The sequence below is a fragment of the Theropithecus gelada genome, chromosome 1, assembly GCF_003255815.1.
Source record: "Theropithecus gelada isolate Dixy chromosome 1, Tgel_1.0, whole genome shotgun sequence".
Classification (NCBI taxonomy): domain Eukaryota; kingdom Metazoa; phylum Chordata; class Mammalia; order Primates; family Cercopithecidae; genus Theropithecus; species Theropithecus gelada.
Genome location: NC_037668.1, coordinates 75,104,945 through 75,128,919, shown reverse-complemented (window position 1 = coordinate 75,128,919; position 23,975 = coordinate 75,104,945). Strand labels below are relative to the sequence as shown.

General features: G+C 41.3%; 1 protein-coding gene across 1 annotated transcript in view; it reads left to right on the top strand.

Moving 5' to 3' along the window:
* Positions 1 to 4,016: 4,016 nt before the first annotated feature.
* The window catches only part of STIL (STIL, centriolar assembly protein), a 62,579-nt gene continuing 42,620 nt past the window's right edge, over positions 4,017 to 23,975 (top strand). The window contains exons 1-9 of the mRNA XM_025394708.1: positions 4,017 to 4,234; positions 7,909 to 7,995; positions 11,556 to 11,663; positions 14,210 to 14,322; positions 14,808 to 14,995; positions 16,357 to 16,399; positions 16,541 to 16,604; positions 20,649 to 20,732; positions 23,265 to 23,351. Coding sequence (XP_025250493.1) covers positions 7,952 to 7,995; positions 11,556 to 11,663; positions 14,210 to 14,322; positions 14,808 to 14,995; positions 16,357 to 16,399; positions 16,541 to 16,604; positions 20,649 to 20,732; positions 23,265 to 23,351 — 731 coding nt within the window. The 5' untranslated portion in view covers positions 4,017 to 4,234; positions 7,909 to 7,951. The remainder of the gene's footprint in view (positions 4,235 to 7,908; positions 7,996 to 11,555; positions 11,664 to 14,209; positions 14,323 to 14,807; positions 14,996 to 16,356; positions 16,400 to 16,540; positions 16,605 to 20,648; positions 20,733 to 23,264; positions 23,352 to 23,975) is intronic.

Here is a 23,975-nt window from a genome sequence, read left to right as displayed (position 1 = left end):
AATCTTCCAGGCCGGGGGTGGTGGCTCACGCCTGTAATCCCAGCACTTTGGGAGGCTGAGGCAGACAAATCACGAGGTCAGAAGTTCAAGACGAGCCTGGCCAACATGGTGAAACCCTGTCTCTACTAAAAATAAAAAAAATTAGCTGGGCATAGTGGCGGGCGCCTGTAATCCCAGCTACTCGGGAGGCTGAGGCAGGGTTCATCGCTTGAACCTGCTAGTCGTAGGTTGCAGTGAGCTGAGATCACACCACCATACTCCAGGCCTGGCGCCAGAGTGAGACTCCGTCTCAAAAAAAATCATCCAAAGGCGTCCCATGTAACTCAGGGCCTTTGCACTTCATGTGCCTAATGGCAATCATTGAGATGTGTAACTTTTCTTTCCAGAAAGAACTTTTCAGTCAGCTGCAAAGACTGCAGTTGCCTGACAGCCTCCCGCTGTGGCCTTTGGAATCTGCCTTAGCTTTGGTGCTTGTTCTTTCTTGGAAGCCTCAGGCAATGACTAGGCACAGCAAGTATTCTAGGGCCTAGCCATTTCTGCCTAATGTGGGACTCCTCTAATGGACAATCTTTGCTCTGGAGCTCCTCATTGGGCTGGCCAGCAGTTTGTCAGACATGCATGGCTGTCTGAGGCCCTTCCTGTTCTCACACTAGAGCTCAGGAACTGACCATCATTCCCCTTAAAATGTGTGCCCTAGATGCCAAGAATTTTTTCAGGAAAGCAGAGAATGATGCTCTATAGAGCATATATTTCTTTTTTTTTTTTTTTTTTTTTTTTCCTGGAGATGTAGTCTCACTCTGTTGCCTAGGCTGGAGTGCGGTGTTGTGATTTCAGCTCACTGCAAACTCTGCCTCCCAGATTCAAGCGATTCTCCTGCCTCAGCCTCCCTAGTAGTTGAGATTACAAGTGCCCACCCCTATGCCCAGCTAATTTTTGTATTTTTAGCAGAGATGGTGTTTCACCATGTTGGGCAGGCTGGTCTTGAACTCCTGACTTCAGGTGATCCACCTGCTTTAGCCTCCCAAAGTGCTGGGATTACAGGCGTGAGCCACTGCACCTGGCCTTAGAGTACATATTTCTTTGCTAGTTTGATACATTTTTCAGAATAGTGTTTTCACTCTCTTAAAAGGGTAGATGCTTATTCTGACCAGGGCAGCCTACAAATACAGCTCAGACTTTAAGATATTTCCATATTGCTCAGGAAACTAACAAAAGTGGAGTGTTGAGCAAAGTAAGTGACATTTCAAATCCTGACTCTGCACTAACTAGCTGTGGGATCGTAACACATTTCATCTCTTGTTAAATAGGGATAACACTTCTGTACTTTGGCTGTTAGGAGAATAATATCAGATACTGGTGGAGAAAGCACTAATACCACATTAGCTGTGGAAATAATTATAAATTATCAAAGGAATATTAATACAATATATACAGTCTTCCCTCTGTATCCATGGGGGATTGGTTCCAGGAACCCCAGGGATACCAATTTGGCTCACAGATACTCAAGTCTTTTATATAAAATGCCGTAGTATTTGCATATAACCAGTGTACAGTCATCCTTATACTTTAAATTATCTTAAAACAAAAATTAGTTGGGCATGGTGGCATGTGCCTGTAGTCTCAGTTTCTGGGGAGGCTGAAGTGGAGGATCACTTCAGCCAGAAGTTGAGTCTGTGGTGACAGAGCGAGACCCTGTCTCAAAAAAAAAAATTAAAATTAAAAATCGTCTCTAGACTACTTATAATAACTAATTGTATAAACTAATTGTATAATACCTAGCACATTGTATAATACCTAATACAGTGTACATGCTATGTAAAAAGTGGTTATAGGTTTTTGTTTTTGTTTTTTTTGAGACAGAGTTTCACTCTTGTCACCCAGGCTGGAGTGCAATGGCGCGATCTTGGCTCACTGCAACCTCCGCCTCCCGGGTTCAAGCGATTCTCCTGCCTCAGCCTCCCTAGTAGCTGGAATTACAGGCATGTGCCACCACACGTGGCTGATTTTGTGTTTTTAGTAGAGATGGGGTTTCTCCATGTTAGTCAGGCTGGTCTCGAACTCCCGACCTCAGGTGATCCGCCCACCTCAGCCTCCCAAAGTGCTGGGATTACAGGCATGAGCCACTGCGCCTGGTCAAAGTGGTTATGGTTTTAAATTATTTGCGAGATAGGGTCTCACTCTGTCACCCAGGCTGGAGTGCAGTGGTACAATCATAGCTCACTGCAGCCTCAAACTCCTGGGCACAAGCAATCCTCCCACCTAAGCCTTCCCAGTAGCTAGGGCTACAGGCCTGTACTACCACATCCCACTAATTCTTAAATTTTCTGTAGAAACAGGATGCTGCTATATTGCCCAGGCTGGTCTTGAACTGTTGGTCTCAAGCGATCCTCCCATCTCAGCCTTGCAAAGTGTTGGGATTACATGTAGGAGTTACCGCACCCAATATGTGTGTCTTATTTGTATTATTATTTTTGAGGCAGGGTCTTGATCTGTCACCCAGGCTGGAGTGCAGTGGCACAATCTCAGTTCACTGCAACCTCTGCCTCCCCAGTTCAAGCCATCCTCCCACCTCAGCCTCCCAAGTAGTAGGACTACAGGCACATGCCACCATGCCTGGTGAATTTTTTGTATTTTTTGTAGAGATAGGGTTTTGCCATGTTGCCCAGACTGGATTTGTATTATTTTTATTGTTGTTATTTTGGTTTTTTCCCCTCTGAATATTTCCATTTGTGGTTGGCTGAATCCGTGGATATGGAACCCACTGATAGACGGCTGACTGTACATAAATACATAAAATATCAATACTATATATAATATCAATAGTTGTAGAGATAGGCATATATGGTTTATAAATTTAAGTCACATTCTTTTCTTCTATTCAACGAGAATTTAAAATTTTTATGTTACTTTGCTGGGGGCGGTGGCTCACTCCTGTAATCCCAGCAGTTTCAGAGGCCGAGGTGGGCAGATCACTTAAGGTCAGGAATTCCAGATCAGCCTGGCGGCCAACATGGTGAAACCTGGTCTCTACTAAAAATACAAAAACTAGCCGGTCGTGGTAGTGCTTGCCTGTAACCCCAGCTATTCGGGAGGCTGAGGCAGGAGAATTGCTTGAACCTGGAAGGCAGTGTGCAGTGAGTTGCAGTGAGCCAAGATAGTGCCACTGCACTCCAGCCTGGGCGACAGAGCAAGACCCCGTCTCAATCAATCAATAAATTAATAAATAAAAATTTGGGCCCAGCGTGGTGGCTCACGCCTGTAATCCCAGCACTTTGGGAGGCCAAGGCGGGTGGATCACCTGAGGTCAAGAGTTCAAGACCAGCCTAGCCAACGTGGTAAAACCCCGTCTCTACTAAAAAACACAAAAATTAGCCGGGCGTGGTGGTGGGTGGTAGATCTCAGCTACTTGGAAGCCTGAGACAGGAGAATGGCTTGAACTCGGGAGGGGGAGGTTGCGGTGAGCCGAGATCGCGCCATCGCACTCCAGCCTGGGCGACAGAGTGAGATTCCACCTCAAAAATAAATAAATAAATAAATAATATCAGTAACACAGATGGCTTCCTAGGAAATAAACTGGAAGAAATCTAGAACTTGAGGATAAGTGATCAGAAAAAGGAAAAATTAAAATGTAAATTTTAGAATAAAAATTAAAAAGTAAGAAACTGGAAGAACTCTAACTTTGTCTTTTGTGCTTTCGGGTAAATAGTTTGGAAACTGTTCTTCAGGTGTCCGCTTCCAGTAGCCGACCGATGACCGTCTTATAGAGCACTTCCGGCTTCATCTGCCACTCGCTCCTCCGTCTACCTAGCTGGGCTTTCCATTGCGCTAGCGGAAAGCCTACCCCGCCCCGGAACTTAACCGTTGACGAAATGAAAGGTTTAAATCCTGGGAACCTCGATCCTGGAGCGCCGATGGCGCCCGCAGTTCTCCAAGAAGACTTGGGATTGGTCGAGCGCAGAACCAGCGCGGGGCGCTGATTGGTTGGCACGCCAGTACGTAACGGCGACCGTGCGCGGCGCTCTAGCACCACCCCCGCTCCCTGACTGGCGGGGTTTCTGACCAGTCAGCAGGCGCGGCGCGGCCTTCGGTTTCGCGAGCCTGTGTTTGCCGCCTAGGTTCCCGCGACCCCAACGTCCCAGAGGCGGTACCGGAGTTGGTGGTGAGGCGGTGGTGCTCCCTGGAGCCGGCTCCTGCTTCTACCCTGCAAACAGACCTCAGCTCCGCGGAAGTTGCGGTAAGTGGAGCTTTGTGCTCCTGGTTCCCCCTTGAGGGGCGGCAGCGGGGCCCGGGGAAGGTTGGTGGGAACATTCAAAGCCTTGTAGTGGGTTCCGCCCTCCAGGAGCCTGGAGCGGATGACGAGAAGGGGAGCTAGTGGGAGAAATTAAGCATTCCATGAAATCCTTGGGTATGATCTGAGCTAAGATATGCGAAAGAGGTTTGCAGTCGATAACGTGCCATTTAAAGTTGTTTTTACGGTGGGAATTTCTTGAGGCCTGAAACCTTGAATGCTCCCTCTTGCATTCCTCACAATTTCTGGCTTACGCTCTGCTACGTAGTAAAGGGATCAGTTAATGTTTGAAGTTCGTGGACTACTGGAAGTAAAGTGTAAGCCGCAAAGTGCGAGAATGCTATGCGTGTGAGTACAGAGACAGTATAGTACCATCACCAGGGTGTTTGGGAGAAGGTTTCACAGAGGAAGTGACATTCGAGTTGGATTGTGAGGGATGCGGGGGTTTACCAGGGCATTCCAAGTTAAGGGGGGCAGCCTGTGCAGATACTGAAACCGGGGCACTGCAAGTAGTTCAGTTTGACGAATGTAGGATGAGTGGATGGGGGTTAAGGTTGGAATAATAGAGTGGGGCTGGATTGTGAAGATCCTTTATTCTGTGTGTAAAGAAGAGCCATCGGCTTTTTAAAAAAAATTATTTTTATTTTTATTTTTGAGACGCAGTTTCACTCTTTGGCCCAGGCTGGAGTGAAGTGGCATGATCTTGGCTCACAGCAACCTCTGTCCCCCGGGTTCAAGCGATTCTCCTGCCTCAGCCTCCCTAGTAGCTGGGATTATGGGCACATGCCACCACGCTCAGCAGTTTTTTGTATTTTTACTGGAGACAGGGTTTCACCATATTTGCCGGGCTGGTCTCGAACTCCTGACTTCAGGTGATCCACCCACCTCGGCCTCCCAAAATGTTGAGATTACAGGCGTGAGCCACCGCGCCGGACATGAGCCATTGACTTTTAAAGCAGGAGAATAATTTGATCAGATTTATATGGAAATACCCTTCTAGCAGCACTGTGGGGACTTTTCCGTAAGTACCCTGAGAGTTGATGAAGTTAGCAACTGAGTTGGTGGGTATGGAAAGATGATTTGTATGGAAGAAGGGGTGAGGATGATTTGAAGGTTTCTATTGTATACGATGATGCCTTCACCTGATAATATGTTTTGCTAGGTATAGATGTTGTGTGGTTTTAGTTTCATTAGCTTTAATTGCTTGTACAACACTGACAGTGAAACTACCTTATGTATATTGTTTTAAAATGAGAAATCAACATTATCCATCTTTTCACTCCAATGAATAAAGAAGACACAAATAGCACATTTTAAGATACTTCTGTTTAATGAAGAAAAAATTGGCACTTTTTATACTTTGTAGAGTTATAGTTATCCACGTGAATACTGTTATCCATGACAACCAAGTACTAAGGAAGGGTTTTAGGATTTAAAGCCTGCATTCCATGGAAGCTGCATTAAACCTTTTAAGTCCAGATATTTCTAAGAAGGACTTTTTAGTCAACTTTTTTTTTTTGAGACAGAGTCTCGCTCTGTCACCCAGGCTAGAGTTCAGTGGTGCAATCTCCACTCACTGCAAGCTCCGCCTCCTGGGTTCACGCCATTCTCCTGCCTCAGCCTCCCGAGTAGCTGGGACTACAGGTGACCGCCACCACGCCCCACTAATTTTTTGTATTTTTAGTAGAGACGGGGTTTCACCATGTTAGCCTGGATGGTCTCAATCTCCTGACCTCGTGATCTGCCTGCTTCGGCCTCCCAAAGTGTTGGGATTACAGGCATGAGCCACTGTGCCTGGCCTAGTCAACTTTATTAAGAACACATTTTTCTCTGCCTTGAACAAGGTATAAGAGCACTTTCAATAGGATTTTCAGCCTCTGACTTTATCTAAAAAGTCTCTTCTAAATAATCTCTGCACCTGGATTAATTATCCTTTTCTCCTTTATCTTGCTTCACAGAGTGAGACAGAGACTCACTCTCTTGCCCAGGCTGGAGTGCAGTGGGACAATCTCGGCTCACTGCAACCTCTGCCTCCCAGGTTCAGACGATTCTCCTGCCCCAGCCTCCTGGCTAGCTGGGATTACAGGTGTGCACCACCATGCCCAGCTAATTTTTGTGTTTTTAGTAGAGAAGGGGTTTCACCATGTTGGCCAGGATAGTCTCAGACTCCTGACCTCAGGTGATCCACCTGCCTCAGCCTCCCAAAGTGCTGGAATTACAGGAATGAGCCACCACACCCGGCCTTAGACAGTTTCTTTTTCCTAGAATTGATGCAGAATGTTCAGGACCTAAAGAACTCTAAGACTTGAAAGAATATAGGACATACTAAACTCTAAAGAAAGGACTATGAGGTCTTAGATGGAACTATCCAGTGGGCAGTTAGAAATATGGATTTGAAACATCCAGGCATGGCGGCTTATGCCTATAATCCCAGCACTTTTCAAGGCTAAGGCGGATGGATTGCTTTAGTCCAAGAGTTCGAGACCAGCCTGGGCAACATGACAAAACCCTGTCTCTACAAAAAATACAAAAAAATTAGCCAGGTGCGGCAGTGAATGCCTGTGGTCCCAGCTATTCGGGAGGCTGAGGTGGGAGGATCACCTGAGCTCAGGTGGTGGAGGTTGCAGTGAGCTGAGATTGCATCACTGTACTACTTCAGCCTGGGCTACAGAGTGAGACCCTGTCTCAAAAGAAAAAAAGAAAAGAAAATGGATTTGAAACTCAGAAGAGAGGTGGAGCTAAAGATTTGCTATAGATAGGTGAGTGTAGAAGCAATAGGAGTGGAGGAGAGTACCCAGAGAGAGCATCTGGAGTTAAAAAAAGAATACTGGGCTGGGTGCAGTGGCTCATGCCTATAATCCCAGCACTTTGGGAGGCCGAGGTGGGCGGATCATGAGGTCAAATCGGGACCATCCCGACCAACATGGTGAAACCCCATCTCTACTAAAAATACAAAAATTAGCTGGGTGTGGTGGCACGCACCTGTAGTCCCAGCTACTCAGAAGGCTGAGGCAGGAGAATCACTTGAACTCAGGAGGCAGAGGTTGCAGTGAGCTGAGATTGCGCTGCTGCATTCCAGCCTAACGACAGAACGAGACTGCGTCTCAAAAAAAAAGAAAAAAAGTACACTGATTTTTTAGTGACACAAGTCAGTTTGTGGGAATGCAGTACTTTTTTTTTTTTTTCCACTGAAGATTCTTTAATTACTTCATTGTAGGCCCAATAAATATCTAACCCAAATCATTCTTTTCTGCTGCTTCATGGTTTTATGAGGATTGTAAGGCTTTTGGTCAAAATCTCATACATTTAATACGACCTGCCCTATCAAGCTCACTAAGTTGATACCAAGGTTTTGGGGCAGAATCTGAGCTTTCCTTAAGGGATAGGTATATTGGTAGATTTTGCTGCCTAGAATAAATATTCACAGTAATTTATTGGCAGAATGACTGTAACATATGAAAATGATTGGCAGAATCTATAAGCATTTAATCTTATTAATCTATAGTCACACTTCATATAAGAAGTAATCTAATTTTGCCTGTAATTTTAATATGTCGTTAAATCATATTTTTCTTCTTTGTTTTTATCATTCATTAGTAATATTCTCTTTAATTCTTTAGGATACTGAGGATTTGAAATTAAAGAAATCATTCACCAGACATCATGGAGCCTATATATCCTCTTGCATGGCCCCAGATGAATACCAGGTATAGAAATATTTTTACAAATATTTGTCTTACAGCTGTTCACATAACTTGGGAAGGTAGGTTGGAAGAGAAAAAAGAACATAATCTTTAGAATCAGGAAATTCTGGGTTCATATCCCAGCTCTACCACTTGTTAGGTAGGTTACCTTGATCAAGTTAATTAACTAAGCCTCAGTTCCTCATCTGTAAAATGAGGATGGTAATCTCTGTCTCACAGAAGATTATTGTGAAGGGTTAAATAAGATTACTAAACTAAAGGGTCTGGTACGTAATAGGCACTCAGTAAATACTAGTTCCGTCCCCTCCTTCAGTTATTTTCATAACACAGATCTTTATTGACGGGAAATAGTACCTGAACTTAAGAGGCTAAAAATTACCTCGGTGTTTGTTTACTTTCTAGACAAGTGGGAAAGTGGTCGGGTTCCTTCCCTCTTACAAATACTAATTCCTTGATGCGAATAATTTCACATTAGGTATACCAAATTTCCTCAGATGTTCCTAAGCCTTTGTCATGTGAAGTAGGAGCTTGCCACCTGTCTTCCAGTTTTCTCTGTCCCTAGTTACTATGGGGACTGGGCAAATCAACTTGTATTGTTTGGCTCTTTGGATCATTTATTGCTCTTTTTCCCCCTAGGGAACAACAATTAATGCTGACATGTGCATTTTTTTTTCTTCCAAACTAGAATTACATTCATGGGTCCCCTTTATTCTCTGTAATGTCTTTCTTTGTGCCAGATGTTCTTGATGAACATAATGGGAAACATGACCCAAGGAGGCTATCATACATTCCTTTTGCTTTAATTTTGGCTCTTGTGTTCTACCCCCCTGCCATCTCTTATTTCAAAATTTGTCGGCGCGGTGGCTCAAGCCTGTAATCCCAGCACTTTGAGAGGCCGAGATGGGCGGATTATGAGGTCAGGAGATCGAGACCATCCTAGCTAACACGATGAAACCCCGTCTCTACTAAAAACAAATACAAAAAATTAGCCGGGCGTAGTGGCGGGCACCTGTAGTCCCAGCTACTTGGGAGGCTGAGGCAGGAGAATGGTGTGAACCCGGGAGGCGGAGCTTGCAGTGAGCCGAGATGGTGCCACTGCACTCCAGTCTGGGCAACAGAGCCAGACTCCGTCTCAAAAAAAAAAAAAAAAAAAGAAATTTGTCAGTGGGCCAGGTGGTTCATGCCTGTAATCCCAGCACTTTGGGAGGGTGAGGTGGGCAGATTGCTTGAGCTCAGGAGTTCAAAATCAGCCTGGGCAACCTGGGAAACCCCGTGTAGACAGAAAAATTTTCTTAACTTCTGTTCTTAGAAGGGTACAGTTGTGTAACAAGTTCAGTATATTTTGTTTCTAATTTTAAAAATTTAAATTTTTGTGGGTACGTGGTATATATATTTATGGGGTATATGACATTTTTTATAAGGCATGCAATGTGTAATAATCATATATGGGAAATAGGGTATCCATCCCCTTAAGCATTTATCTTTTGTGTTACAGACAATCCAACTGTACACTTAGTTACTATTTTTTTATTTTTTATTTTTTATTTTTTGGAGACAGAGTCTCACTTTGTCGCCCATGCTGGTTTCGCCCTGTTGGCCAGGCTGGTCTCGAACTCCTGGCCTCAAGTGATCCACCTCCCTTGGCCTCCCAAAATGCTGACATTATAGGTGTGAGCAACTGGGCCTGGCCCCTTTAGTGGTCTTTTTCTTATTGTGGTTTTCCTGTATTATTCATTCATGTAAAATGAAAAGTTTTTTATGGTAGCCTATATGATTTAATATTGAAACCTTGCTTTACACTGCCCCTGCCATCTTTGTTGAGGAATTATTTATAATTATGTCCTTTTGATGCTTCAGTAATTAAACTTATGCAGTATTTTGTTATTCCAAAATACCAACTTTGGAAACACTGGAAAATAATTAAGAATCTATTAAGGTTTTTTGCTTTTCATAACTATTGGGTATTGTCTAGCAATTATCTGAAATTAGTTCAGAAAGACAGATTTTAGTCCAGGAGCCATGGCTAATGCCTATAATCCCAGTGTTTTGGGAGGCCAAGGTAGGAAGATTGCTTGAAACCATGAGTTCAAGACCAGTCTGGGGAACATAGTGGGACCCTGTGTCTACAAAAAATATGAAAGTGAACCTCATGTGGTGGTGCACATTTGTGGTCCTAGCTGCTCTAGAGGCTCCCTTGAGCCCAGGAGTTTAAGGCTACAGTGAGCTACGATTGTGCCCCTGCACTCCAGCTTGGGCAGCAGAGCAAGGCCCTGCTCTTTAAAAAAAAAAAAAAAAAAGAAAAGAAAAGAAAGATTTTAGTTTAAATTTAAATGTAAATTTATGATTTATACTCGTTTTTCTGTTACTTAAAAGGGACTTTATAAGATTGTCTTGTTCTTTTTTAAAAGCTTGTGTATATATAAATTTACATATGCATAGATAAAAAGGACAAATAAGCCAAATTTTGAGTGTCTGTTCTCCTGGTAGTAGAGTTACAAGTGAGTTTTCTTTTTTAAAAAATATATTTTGGGCCAGGCGCGGTGGCTCACCCCTGTAATCCCAGCACTTTGGGAGGCTGAAGCGGTGGATCATGAGGTCAGGAGTTTGAGACCAGCTTGGCCAACATGGTGAAACCCCGTCTCTACTAAAGATACAAAAAATTACCTGCATGTGGTAGTGCACCCCCGTAATCCTAGTTACTTGGGAGGCTGAAGTGGGAGGATCACTTGAACCCAGAGGCAGAGGTTGCAGTAAGCTGAGATCACGCCATTGCACTCCAGCCTGGGCAACAGGGTGAGATTCCGTCTGAAAAAAAAAAAAAGGCTGGGCGTGGTGGCTCACGCCTGTAATCCCAGCACTTTGGGAGGGTGAAATGGGCAGATCATGAGGTCAGGAGATCGAGACCATCCTGACTAACATGGTGAAACCCTGTCTCTACTAAAAATACAAAAAATTAGCCAGGCATGATGGTATGCGCCTGTAGTCCCAGCTACTTGGGAGGCTGAGGCTGGAGAATCACTTCAACCTTGGAGGTGGAGGTTGCAGTAAGCCGAGATTGCGCCACAACACTCCAGCCTGGGTGACAGAGCGAGAATCTGTTTCAAAAAAAAAAAAGAGTATTTTTTGGCCGGGCACAGTGGCTAATGCCTATAATCCTAGCACTTTGGGAGGCCGAGGCAGGTGGATGACTTGAGGTCAGGAGTTCGAGACCAGCTTGGCCCACATAGCGAAACCCCGTCTCTACTAAAAATACAAAAATTAGCTGGATGTGGTGGTTCATACCTGTAATCCCAGGTACTCAGGAAGCTAAGGCAGGGGAATTGCGTGAACCCGGGAGGCAGAGGTTGCAGTAAGCTGAGATCATGCTACTGCACTCCAGCCTGGGTGATGGAGTGAGACTGCGTCTCAAAAAATATATATATATATATATGTATATATACTCTTTGCAGATTACAAAAGTAATCTGAAAATACCATCACCTTAAAGATAGTTAATTGTTTCCTACCAAATGTCTACCAAGTTTGCTAATCCTTGTGCTTTAATTTTAAATTGTTTTTTGAAAGGTTTCCTTCAAGCAGGATGGTACCTTTCCACTTTCCTCCATCAAAATGTGCACTTTGGAACCCAACGCCAACTGGAGATTTCATCTACTTACATCTCAGTTACTACAGGTATAACATGTTTCTTTTTTTCAAATCAAACCAGTATAAACAAGAGTAATACAAAGATGTGTAAGGCAAAGTTGATTACTATGACCAATTATTAATTTTTCTTTACTTTTCTTTTAGAAGCTCCCCTCAGGCAAAATCTTCCTTCTGCTGCTTCTTAACATCTGTTCCTTGTACTTTTGAGAGATAATCTTAATTTCCCAGTTTTTTGCAAATTCTGCATATTGTAGGAATTCAAAAGAGGTGAAATATAATAAAAACTGAAAGTGTCTTTTATCATATCAGCATGGTGTCTTTGTAGAACATTGAGAAGCTTGAACCGATTTTTGAGTGGATCAGATTAGAAGGAGTATAAAACCTTGTGGTTACCTCCAGGACCTTGACAGAAAGACAAGAAAGAAGTTTAGGTGTAAAGTAATAGAAAATAGATCTATTGAGGTTTTGTACCTAAGAGTTACTTGTTAAAAGTAGTATTCTAAGAAAGATAGATTGTGGTGGGGAGAGCCTTGAGTCAGCTTAGCTTCAAGATGCTTTTCTGTAATCACACAGGTGTATACTGTAATGGTTTAAGGTTCTGTAACTGGGCTGGGTGTGGTGGCTCACACCTGTAACCCCAGCACTTTGGGAGGTTGAGGCAGGAGGATTGCTTGAAGTCAGGAGTTTGAAAGCAGCCTGGGCAACAAAGTGAGACTTTGTCTCAATAAAAAATTAAAATAAAAAGTAAAAAAAACAAAATAAGAAAAAAAAAAGTGCAATAACTGGAGGAAGACTGCCTAGGAAATCAAATCCTGATTCTACTGCTTATTTATGCGACCTCAGTAAAGTAGCCAAGGATCAGGTTCCTTTTTTATAAAATGACTATAATACCAGTTTCACAGTTCTCTTCTAGGGGTTAAATAAGACTCTGTAGAGCAATTGTCACAGTGCCTGGAATAGAAAGTATTTCATAAATGGCATCTATTATATATTATAAGGACTTAGAGCAATGTAGCAGTATTCAGATCAAGAGGAAAGAATGAAACAAGGTGTTTTGAAGAAATAGTTTGTAGTATTTGATGATTGACTGACTAGAGGAATGAAGGAAAGATACAAGTCAGAAAGTATTCAGGTTCAACACTGGTTGGCAGAGAAGGGTGATACTATTGAAAAATAGGGAGAGTCTTACGGAAGTTCAACTAAATAATGGTTAGTCCTGTTTTTTTTTTTTTTATTGTTATCTTTCTGTACATTTTGAGTAGTTTCCTTTGTTTTTCAAGTCTACTTATTTTCTCTTTAGCTGTGCTTAGCTGCCATCTAACCTGTTCATTTAGGTTTGGTTGGGTTTTTTTGTTTTTGTTTTTGAGATGGAGTTTTGCTCTTGTTGTCCAGGCTGGAGTGCAGTGGCGTGATGTAGGCTCACTGCAACCTCCACCTCCCAGGTATAAGCAATTCTCCTGTCTCAGCCTCCCAAGTAGCTTGAATTACAGGCATGTGCCACCATGCCTGGCTAATTTTTTTATATTTAGTAGAGATGGGGTTTCACCATGTTAGTCAGGCTGGTCACGAACTCCTGACCTCAGGTGATACCTGCCTCGGCCTCCCAAAGTGCTGGGGTTACAGGCGTGTGCCACTGCGCCCGGCCCTCATTTAGGTTTTTTAAATGTGGCAGTGTACCATATATATGAAAGGATACTTATAGTATATATGCATAGTTAATAGAATAAAAATACACATTTGTGTACCTATCCCCAGTTAATTATATAACTCATTGAATTTTTGCAAATTATATTTTTTATTTCTTTAAGTTCCATATGGCTTTTTTATTCAAATTTGCCTGGTCTGTTTTCATAGTATCTTATTCCTGGCTCATATTTTGGTTTTCCTTTTACATTTTTTAAAACATTTAAATCATACTATATTTTGTATTCAATACAGTAGTTTCCCCCCTTTATACATGGTTTCACTTTCCGTGGTTTCAGTTACCCACAGTATAGTACAATAAGGTATTTTGAGAGACAGACTATATTCATACAACTTTTATTAGAGTATACTGTTAAAATTATTCTATTGTATTATTATTGTTGTTAATCACTTACTGTGCCTAATTTATAATTTAAACTTTATCATAGATATGTATGTATAGGAAAAAACATAGTATATATAGGATTTGTTACTATCTGCGGTTTCAGACATCCACTTGGGGGTCTGGAACATGTCTCCCAGAGATAAGGGGGCACCACTGTAATGCTAATTATATCTGAAGCCCATCCACAGTATGTAAAGAAATAGATGTGATTGTTTTAACTTACAAAAACAGGAGACCTACCTGCTGAGGTTCATCAAGTTAACAAAATGCCTGGAGAACAACTGTAGTCTCAGTGTCTGTTTATTGCCGTTCTAGTTTCCAGGTGGCCCTCCCTATCCCCTGCCTTTGACCCTGGGATTTCCTGACAATGATCTTTCTGTACATTTTTAAAAATGTGTGTTATAATTTAGACAGCATTTTATGGCAGGAGGTTTTTTTAAGATATGAGATCTACCATGTTCATAAAAGACTTGTTGTTTTTCAGAAATCCAAAGCTTGTAGTGACTAAAAGGACCATCCGACTTGCTTATCGTCATGCTAAGCAGAATAAAAAAAATTCATCGTGCTTTTTACTTGGTTCTCTGACAGTAGACGAAGGTAATACACTTTTAAAAATTGACCAGTGCTCACATCTGTAATCCCTGCACTTTGGGAGGCTGGAGTGGGAGGATTGCTTGAACCTGAGAGTTTAAGACCAGCTTGCATAACATAGTGAGACCCCATCAGTACAAGAAAACCTTTTTAAAAATTACTTGTATGACTGCAATAGAATTTATTGATTCGGTCAACTATTGTATTTGCTTTGTGCTAATTTTCTTTGCTGTGTACCAAGGATATGAAGATGAGTAAAACCATCAATTACAGACTTCACTATCTGGTCAGATGGATGAATGTATATAAGCAAGTAAGAGTTTAGTATACTCTTGTAAAAGTTTAGTTTACTGTAAGATTTTAGTTTAGTATTTAAGAGTTTAGTGTATTATTGATATGAACAAAGTGCTTTGCTATAATGTAGTCTTGCTGGGTTGATTTTATGTTTTTAATCAGTATACTATATAATAGCTGTTATTTTTGTTCTACAGATGAAGAAGGTGTGACATTGACAGTAGATCGCTTTGATCCTGGTCGAGAAGTACCTGAATGTCTAGAAATAACCCCTACTGCTTCTCTTCCTGGGGACTTTTTGATTCCATGCAAAGTTCATGTTCAAGAACTTTGTTCAAGAGAAATGATAGTTCACAGTGTAGATGACTTCAGTTCAGCTTTAAAGGTGCGATTCATTGACAACTTGATAGTTAATTCAACACAAGAATCAAACTATGTTTAGTATGCTGTATTTTAGTAAAACCATATTTGAGAATTATTCACAATAATTTGATTGAATTATTGTGAACCTAAAATCCAACTAAATGTGTTTCTGAGGGCAAAAATTCTAGGTAAGGCTTTCAGAAGAAGCAGTGTAACCAAGATAAGAAAGTTCAAGATGTACTTAGGGTAGTGTTCGGGGTATACATTTTTGCTGAATTTGTGGGCAGTCGGACTGGAGTATTAATTTGGTCAGATTATAGAGAGGCTTGCCTGGGCATGGTGGCTTGTGTCTGTAATCCCAACACTTTGGAAGGCTGAGGCAGGTGGATTGCTTGAGCCCGACACTCCAGCCTTGGTGGGAGCAAGATCCTTTCTCAAGAAAAAAGAGCCTTGTCTGCCAGCCTTAGGAATTTGAACTTTGTCATACGGGCCATGTAGTAATTGAAGGTTCTTGAGAAAAGGAAACAGTGTCAAATCAGAAATAAGTTAATCTGGTAGGGTAGGCTGACTGAAGTTATAGAGAGTAGCCATTGTGGTAGTTGGGCTGGTGTGTATTACAGAGGGATGTATTAACCTATAGTACAATGGTAGCAGTGAAACTAGGAAGGACACAGTGGGCATGGGCAAATACAGAGGGAGAACTAACTTGACAGTTTGTGGTAGCAAGAAAGGAATCAAAGAGGAATGGACTTTAGATTCTCTGAGACTCAATCAGAATTATTTTATGAGGCCAGGCACGGTGGCTCACGCCTATAATCCCAGCACTTTGGGAGGCTGAGGCGGGCTGATCAAGAGGAGTTCAAGACCAACCTGGCCAACATGGTAAAACCCCATCTCTACTAAAAATACAAAAAATTAGCTGGGTGTGGTGGCACATACCTGTAATCCCAGCTACTTGGGAGGCTGAGGCAGGAGAATCGCTTGAACTGGGAGGTGGAGTTTGTGGTGAGCTGAGATTGCGCCACTGCACTCCAGCCTGGGCAAAAAAACGAGACTCCTCAAAAAAAAAATAAGACTTATTTTATGTCCATTTTTTCCCATGTAGTAAGTATTTATTGGGGGTGACTTCCCAATATGACTGAAGTGCTGCTAGGATATTTGCATTGGAAATGTGTAGTGGAGCTTGGGACAGTGAATCTTACTTGCTTTGATATAATTATTCACATAATCTTTTGGTCACATGGAAGAAATGAGAACTGAAATGTAAGTCAGAACTCATTTAATTTTATTAGTGCAAGATATTATATATGTATATGTATCAGTATAAAATAAACTTTGCACGTTTCGAAGTTGTAAAATAATTATTTAATATTGATTTCTCAGGCTCTACAGTGCCATATATGTAGCAAAGATTCCTTGGACTGTGGTAAGCTGCTTTCCCTAAGAGCTCATATCACTTCCAGGGAGACTTTGGACAGTGTGGAATTTGACTTGCATTGGGCAGCAGTAACTCTAGCAAATAACTTCAAATGCACACCTGTGAAGCCCATCCCCATTATTCCAACAGCTCTGGCAAGAAACTTGAGCAGTAATCTGAATATTTCTCAAGTTCAAGGGACTTATAAATATGGGTAAGTAAAAGATACATTAATCTAAACATTAGTTGCATTAGTATATTTTCAGAATGTCCGTGTAATATGAAAGAATTGTGCAGTCAGTTTACATGCCAGAGATATGGTGGCTTGGTTAATAACAAGGGAAAGTAAAAAATGAAGTGGTTTATTTTTGTTGAATATAAAGTTTTCTTTAAGTTGTGCCACCACCTACAAAAAATTGGTGGTAGGGCCTGGCGCGGTGGCTCACACCTGTACTTGGGGAGGCCCAGGTGGGCGGATCACCTGAGGTCAGGAGTTCAAGATCAGTCTGGCCAACATGGCGGAACCCTGTCTGTACTAAAAATATAAAAATTAACTGAGCGTGGTGGTGCAAGCCTGTAGTCCCAGCTACTCGGGAGGTTGAGGAGGGAGGATCACTTGAACCTGGGAGGTCGAGGTTGCAGTGAGCTGAGATCGCACCACTGCACTCCAGCCTGGGCAGCAGAGACTCCATTTCAAACAAAAAAGACAAAACTGAGTGGCCATAAAGTATAATGTCTGGACAACTCAGTTCTTTTTTTGAGATGGTGTCTTGTTCTGTCACCCAGACTGGCGTGCAGTGGTGGGATCTTGGCTCACTTCCACCTCTACCTCCCTGGTTCAAGCAATCCTCCCACCTCAGCCTCCCGAGTAGCTGTGATTACAGGTGCACGCCACTATACCAGCTAATTTTTGTATTTTTAGTAGAAATAAGGTTTCACCATGTTGGCCAGGCTGGACTTGAACTCCAGACCTCAGGTGATGCTCCTGCCTCAGCCTCCCAAAGTGCTGAGATTACAGGGGTGAGCCACCATGCCCAGTCCCGGAGACCTCAGTTCTAAAAAAAAAAAAAAAAGTTGGTGTTAAATATATTAAAATTGGAGGCCAAGGCGGGCAGATCACGAGGTCAGTAGTTCGAGACTAGCCTGACCAACATGGTGAAACGCCATCTCTACTAAAAATACCAAAAAAAAAAAGAAAAAAAGATTAACTGGGTGTGGTGGCGCATGCCTGTGTAATCCCAGCTACTCAGGAGACTGAGACAGGAGAATTGCTTGAACCTGGAAGGCGGAGGTTGCAGTGAGCTGAGATCACACCATTGCACTCCAGTGTGGGCGGCAGAGCGAGACTCTATTTCAAAAAAAAAGAACAAACAAAAAAATTGGTTGGTAATTTATTATTTGAAAATGTAAGGAGAAATTATGTTCTATATTACATATTCTGTGTTATTGTTCATATTTTATTTAGGTTTTAGGCCATTTTTTTTCTTAACTATAACCTGACTAATTATGAACCCAAGGGAGGCTAGATAATTTATTTATAGTATGCAGTTTTAACTGTGAATAATGAGCATTGCAGATAGAGAAAGGAGATAATTAAATAAAAAGTTACAGTACTCTTGCTTACCAAATTGCCAACTACTTGAGGGTGGAGTTTCCTTACAGAGCTGGAGTAGAATCCTCTCCAGCTTCCTATCTCCACTCTTAATTTCTTAGGAAATATAAGCCAAAATGCATGCTTTCTAATCCTCAGCAGGGCTACTTCCCTGAATCTTCATCTATTTTCTTTATCTATTATCTACAAAACTAGGTTAGACAATATAAGCACTCTCTACTTTAAAGTTTGACCAGAGACTGCTCCAAATATTACACTTCTGGCTTCCTTTCCCAGTGACTCCACCCTAGTTCCTGTTAGGCCTTTCAATCTAAAAATGTTTGCCAAAGTACACTCAATTCCAAGTCTTATTCTCTAAAAATACCTTTTCAGAACCAGATTCTGACCAGAGCTGTGCTTTCTGGTGGCCCAAAGGAAAAATTGTTGGTATATTCCAAAATCATGGAGTGGTCAAAAGTGAGCAAAACTTGTTTGAGTTAAACGAAACATTTAATTCTCTTGAATTAATAAAGTACTTCTCAAGTGGAGCATGGGATTTTTATTTAAATTAACAAAAAAATTAATTTGTTTTCCTTAGTACCCATGCCCATTTACTTGAATAGCATGAATTTACCTTTCTTGGAATTATCCATCTGTGACTGCTGGGCATGCTGGTAATAACCAGAATGTTCAGTATTCTGTCAATCACCTATTCCCCTTGCCCCTTCCTATCTAGAATCGTCTATGGTGACATTTGCCATGCCAGGTGCATTGGCACACACCTGTAATCCTAGCTGCTTGGGAGACTGAAGCAGGAGGATGGCTTGAGCTTAGAGTTTCAAGGCTGCTGTAAGCTACAATAGTGCCTGTGAATAGCCACTGCTCTCCAGCTAGGACAATATAGTGAGACCCCATCATTTAAAAAAAAAAATTGACATTTGCCCTTTATATATTCTAATATTTACTGGGGCCCATTATGGAATAGGTATTATGTTAGACATTGGAAACAAATAGATTAGAAACTATACTTACTATCCATTGAATATGTTGACATCTAAACATGATGTGTTATAATGGAGGTTTATATACAGTGCTGGGAAAGTAGGGGGAGGGATGTCCAAATTTCCTGGGGAAATCATAGAAAGCTTGAACTAATTTTTTTTTTTTTTTTTTTTTTGAGACGGAGTCTCGCTCTGTCACTAGACTGGAGTGCAGTGGCGTGATTTCGGCTCACTGCAACCTCCGCCTCCCGGGTTCAATCGATTCTCTTGCCTCAGCCTCCCAAGTAGCTGGGATTATAGGCGCCCGCCACCACACCTGGCTAATTTTTGTATTTTTAGTAGAGATGGGGTTTCACCATCTTGGCCAGACTTGTCTTGAACTCCTGACCTCGTGATCCACCTGCCTCAGCCTTCCAAAGTGCTGGGATTACAGACGTGAGCCACCGTGCCCGGCCAGCCTGAACTAATTCTTTTAAGGAGTAGAAATTTATCAGATGAGCAAGACATGCGGGAGAACTTTCAAAGCAGCTGTGTCATTGTTGATATGTAAATCTTAGGCCAACTCAGGCTTAATATTCTTGTCACAAGACCTGACAAATGTATTGTCTTTGTGTTTTAGTGTTATTAGAGCAATAAAATATATCATCAGTGGTAATACCAAGGCTTTATATCAATAATAGCATTTTGTTTTCTGTTTTTGAGACGGAGTCTCACTGTGTCGCCCAGGCTGAAATGCAGTGGTGCGATCTCAGCTCACTGCAACCTCCACTTCCTGGGTTCAAGTGATTCATTCTCCTGCCTCAGCCTCCCCAAGTAGCTGGGATTACAGGCGTGTGCTACAATGACCAGCTAATTTTTTTTTGTATTTTCAGTAGAGATGGGGGTTTTGCCATGTTGGCCATGCTGGTCTTGAACTCCTGACCTCAAGTGATCTGCCCGCCTCAGCCTCCCAAAGTGCTGGGATTACAGGCATGAGCCACCACTTCTGGCCCACTAATGGCATTGTTTTCGAAGAAAGATATAACAATAAAATAAACAATTCTATTTTGGTTTTTTTGTATTCTTATAACTTACTGTCAATAATAAATAAAATATAAATATAGTATAATGTCCTTTTAGGGAAGAGTGAGCTTTTGGGTTTTATCATGATGGTTCCAAAGTCCTTTGACAGTGGTTGGAGGAATGTGGCACATGGAGGGTTGATTATACCTCTCGTAATTCAGCCTCCTTCACTTAGAAGTCACATCTGTTGCAGTCTTGTCAAATCACTTGGATGCATGAACATTTTCCAGTAATAGGGAATTCAGTTCTTCCAAGGAAACCTATTTGGTTCTGAAATTGTCTGCCTTAATGTTAACACTCTTGATTAAAGTAAATTGTAAGTAAAGTTATAGAGCAAAACTTTTTTAAAAAGTTGTGTAATCTTTAATGTCTTTTAATTGATAGATGGAAGTTTTAAGGTATTAAATCTCTTTAATCTCTTCCTCTTACCAGAGTCTTTTTACTGAGTCAGTACAAAGTTTCTGTTGTGTTTCTTTTGTGTGTGCAAGACAATGTTCATTTGAATTATCTCCACTTTCTAAAGTATGCTTCAGCATCTAGATTATGTCTTTTAGGTAAAAAGTACATAATTTCAGTTATTTTCACATGAATGTCTTCTGTTTAGATATCTTACCATGGATGAAACACGCAAATTGTTACTTTTGTTGGAATCTGATCCCAAGGTTTATTCTCTACCATTAGTGGGAATGTAAGTATTACATTATTTATGAAAACCTTATCAGCCAAATGTTCAAATGTATATGATAAGCGTGTGACTCAGTTGTACTATAACTATTTAGATCATTTTATAAAGCCACAAAGATAAGTGGTTGTCAGGTTTTCTTATTTTACTAGTAGAATCAGCTAAAATAAGATTTTGCCCAATCTTTTTTTTTTTTTGAGATGGAGTCTCACTGTGTGCCCAGACTGGAGTGCAGTGGAGAGATCTTGGCACACTGCAGTCTCCATCCCCCAGGTTCAAGTGATTCTCATGCCTCACCCTCCCAAGTAGCTGGGATTACAGGCATGCATCACTGTGCCTGGCTAATTTTTGTTTTTTTAGTAGAGACGGGGTTTTACCATGTTGGCCAGGCTGGTCTCAAACCCCTGGCCTCAAGTGATTTACCCGCCTCAGCCTCCCAAAGTGCTTGGATTACAGGCGTGAACTATTGTGCTTGGCCAGATTTTGCCCAACCCTAGGAGGAACTCTAATATATAAAACAGATAAAAGTTTAATTCTATGGCCGGGCACAGTGGCTCACGCCTATAATCCCAGCACTTTTGGAGGCCAAGGTGGGCGGATCACCTGAGGTCAGGAGTTCAAGGCCAGCCTGGATAACATGGTGAAACCCCGTTTCTGCTAAAAATACAAAAAATTAGCCGGGCATGGTGGTGTGTGCCTGTAATGCTAGCTACTCGGGAGGCTGAGGCAGGAGAATCACTTGAACCCGGGAGGTGGAGGTTGCAATGAGCTGAGATTGTGCCATTGCACTCCAGCTTGGGCAACAAGAGTGAAACTGTATCTCAAAAAATATAAAAAATAAAAGCTGAATTCTCCTAGTTGAAGGTGAAGCCTTAGAGCCCTATTTCTTCAATATTCTCTCACTACCACTCATCCTTAAGTCACCCTAAAGAACTCACGGCTCATAATAATACCATTTAAAATCTACTGTCAGGCAATCTTGCAGAAACTCCTTTAGTGTTAACGGTCTTCTCTTTAGTAGTTAATGATATTTATGTGTTTAATTTATATATATATGTGTGTGTGTGTATATATATATAGACCTGTGTGTGTGTATATATATATATACACAGGCTGGAGTGCAGTGGCACAATCATGACTCACTGCAGCCTCAATCTCTGGGGTTCAGGTGATCCTCCTACTTCAGCCTCCTGAATAGCTAGGACCACAGGCACCAGCTACCACGTCTGGCTAGGTTTTGTATACTTTGTAGAGGCGGACTTTCACCACGTTACCCAGGCTGGTCTGGAACTCCTGGGCTCAAGCCATCTGAGTTGATATCTAGACAGAATATTTAGAAATTTATATTCTTTCAGTATTGAGTACTTACTATATACAGTGTTATGCTTGATAATGTGTTGAGGTTTAAAGCTTCTTAATTTAAAATCAAAGTGAGGTGATAAAACATTCAAATATTCATACACAGAAAAATAAAGAATATGATTTACTATAAAATGACCAGTATAGAAAGTGCACACTTAGTATTTGTAAGAAAGATATGATAGGGAGCATTTTCCTAGAGAAGACAAACTTGAACTAGACTTTTAATTGTTTGGATAGTAGAAGGGAAGATTGATGGGGAAGGGAACCCATGTGAGAGAATGGCACATGCAAAGTGAATGAGAATGCACAGATGTTCTCTGGATCACGAAATCTACTTATAGTTTGCTACAGTCCTAGTATAGGCAATGGATTGTTGATGCTTAAGTAAATATTAAGAGCCTTCTCTGTTTCTGATTACCTGTATATGTTACAGCATTTAATCCTCAGCAACTCTGTGAAGTAGTTTTTTGGTTTGTTTTTTTTTTTTTTTTTTTTGAGACAAAGTTTCACTCTTGTTGCCCAGACTAGAGTGCAATGGCAGGATCTCGGCTCACTGCAACCTATACCTCCTGGGTTCAAGCGATTCTCCTACCTCAGCCTCCCGAGTAGCTGGGATTACAGGCATGTACCACCACGCCTGGCTAATTTTGTATTTTTATTAGAGATGGGGTTTCTCCATCTTGGCCAGGCCAGTCTTGAACTCCTGACCTCAGGTGATCCCCCTGCCTCGGCCTCCCAAAGTGCTAGGATTACAGGCATGAGCCACCGCGCCCGGCCGTGAAGTAGTTTTAGGCTACAAACTAGTCTGTACTACTTCAGCCCATTCTTTCCAGTCCAAGCTAATTCATTCTAGTATACTGCTTTCATGTCTGTTAACCATTTTCTTTCCCACATCTCAGGTAGAAGAGGACAGAGATACATGTGCTTGCTCTCTGTCCTCTCTCTCTCAATATATATCTATATGTCTGTCTATATACATCGATATAGTTATATAGATACAGATGTCTATATATTCTTCCTCTTAATTATTGGCACGTTTTTAGATTTCTTATTAGTAAGACTCTTTAATGTATGGCAGATAAAAGCCATACATCTACCTTATTATCTTAGGAAGAATGTAAAGTATGCTATATATGTAAGTGACTATGGTTTTTAATTTCTAGTTTTTTCTTTTAGTTGGCTGTCTGGAATTATACATATCTATAGTCCTCAGGTATGGGCTTGCTGTTTGCGATACATATTCAATTCTTCTGTTCAAGAAAGGCAAGTGATATTTTATTCTGTAGTACTTTATTTTGATCCTTTCCCCCATTCATAGTTTATGGTCCCATTTAAAATTCACGTAATGCCTTAACCTTTTACAATACTTATAAATAAACATGTACATTAAGAAAAAACAAACCTTATATTAAATGAGAATAAAACCAGATTAAAAAAAGATGAGGTTGCAGTATACCTGGAAATACGAAGGAATTCACTTGCCTAACCACAAAACACAAACCTTTTAGGGGTGGAAAAAAACCATAGAGATTGTCTACTGTAGCATCCTATTTTGTAATTAAGGAAGTTAACTTTCAGTGAAATTACTGCAAATGAGTTTGAATTTGTTACCTTACAGGTGTTTTATTAAGTTACACAGTGTTACTACTAATACACAAAGAAATACTTGAGACAAGATTTTTAATTTCTTCCTGGAACTGAAGCCTAAACATTGGAATTAATAGTTAGGGAAACTTTACTTTTAACCTCAACTCTTAATAGATAAAGAAGGTGAGAGACAAATGTCAGTATTTGTCTGTCACCTTCTTTATCTATTAAATGAGGAGGTCTGTTTTTATCTACCTTAGGTGGCTGTAAAGGACTTTAAAAAACTATATTGAAAAGGCA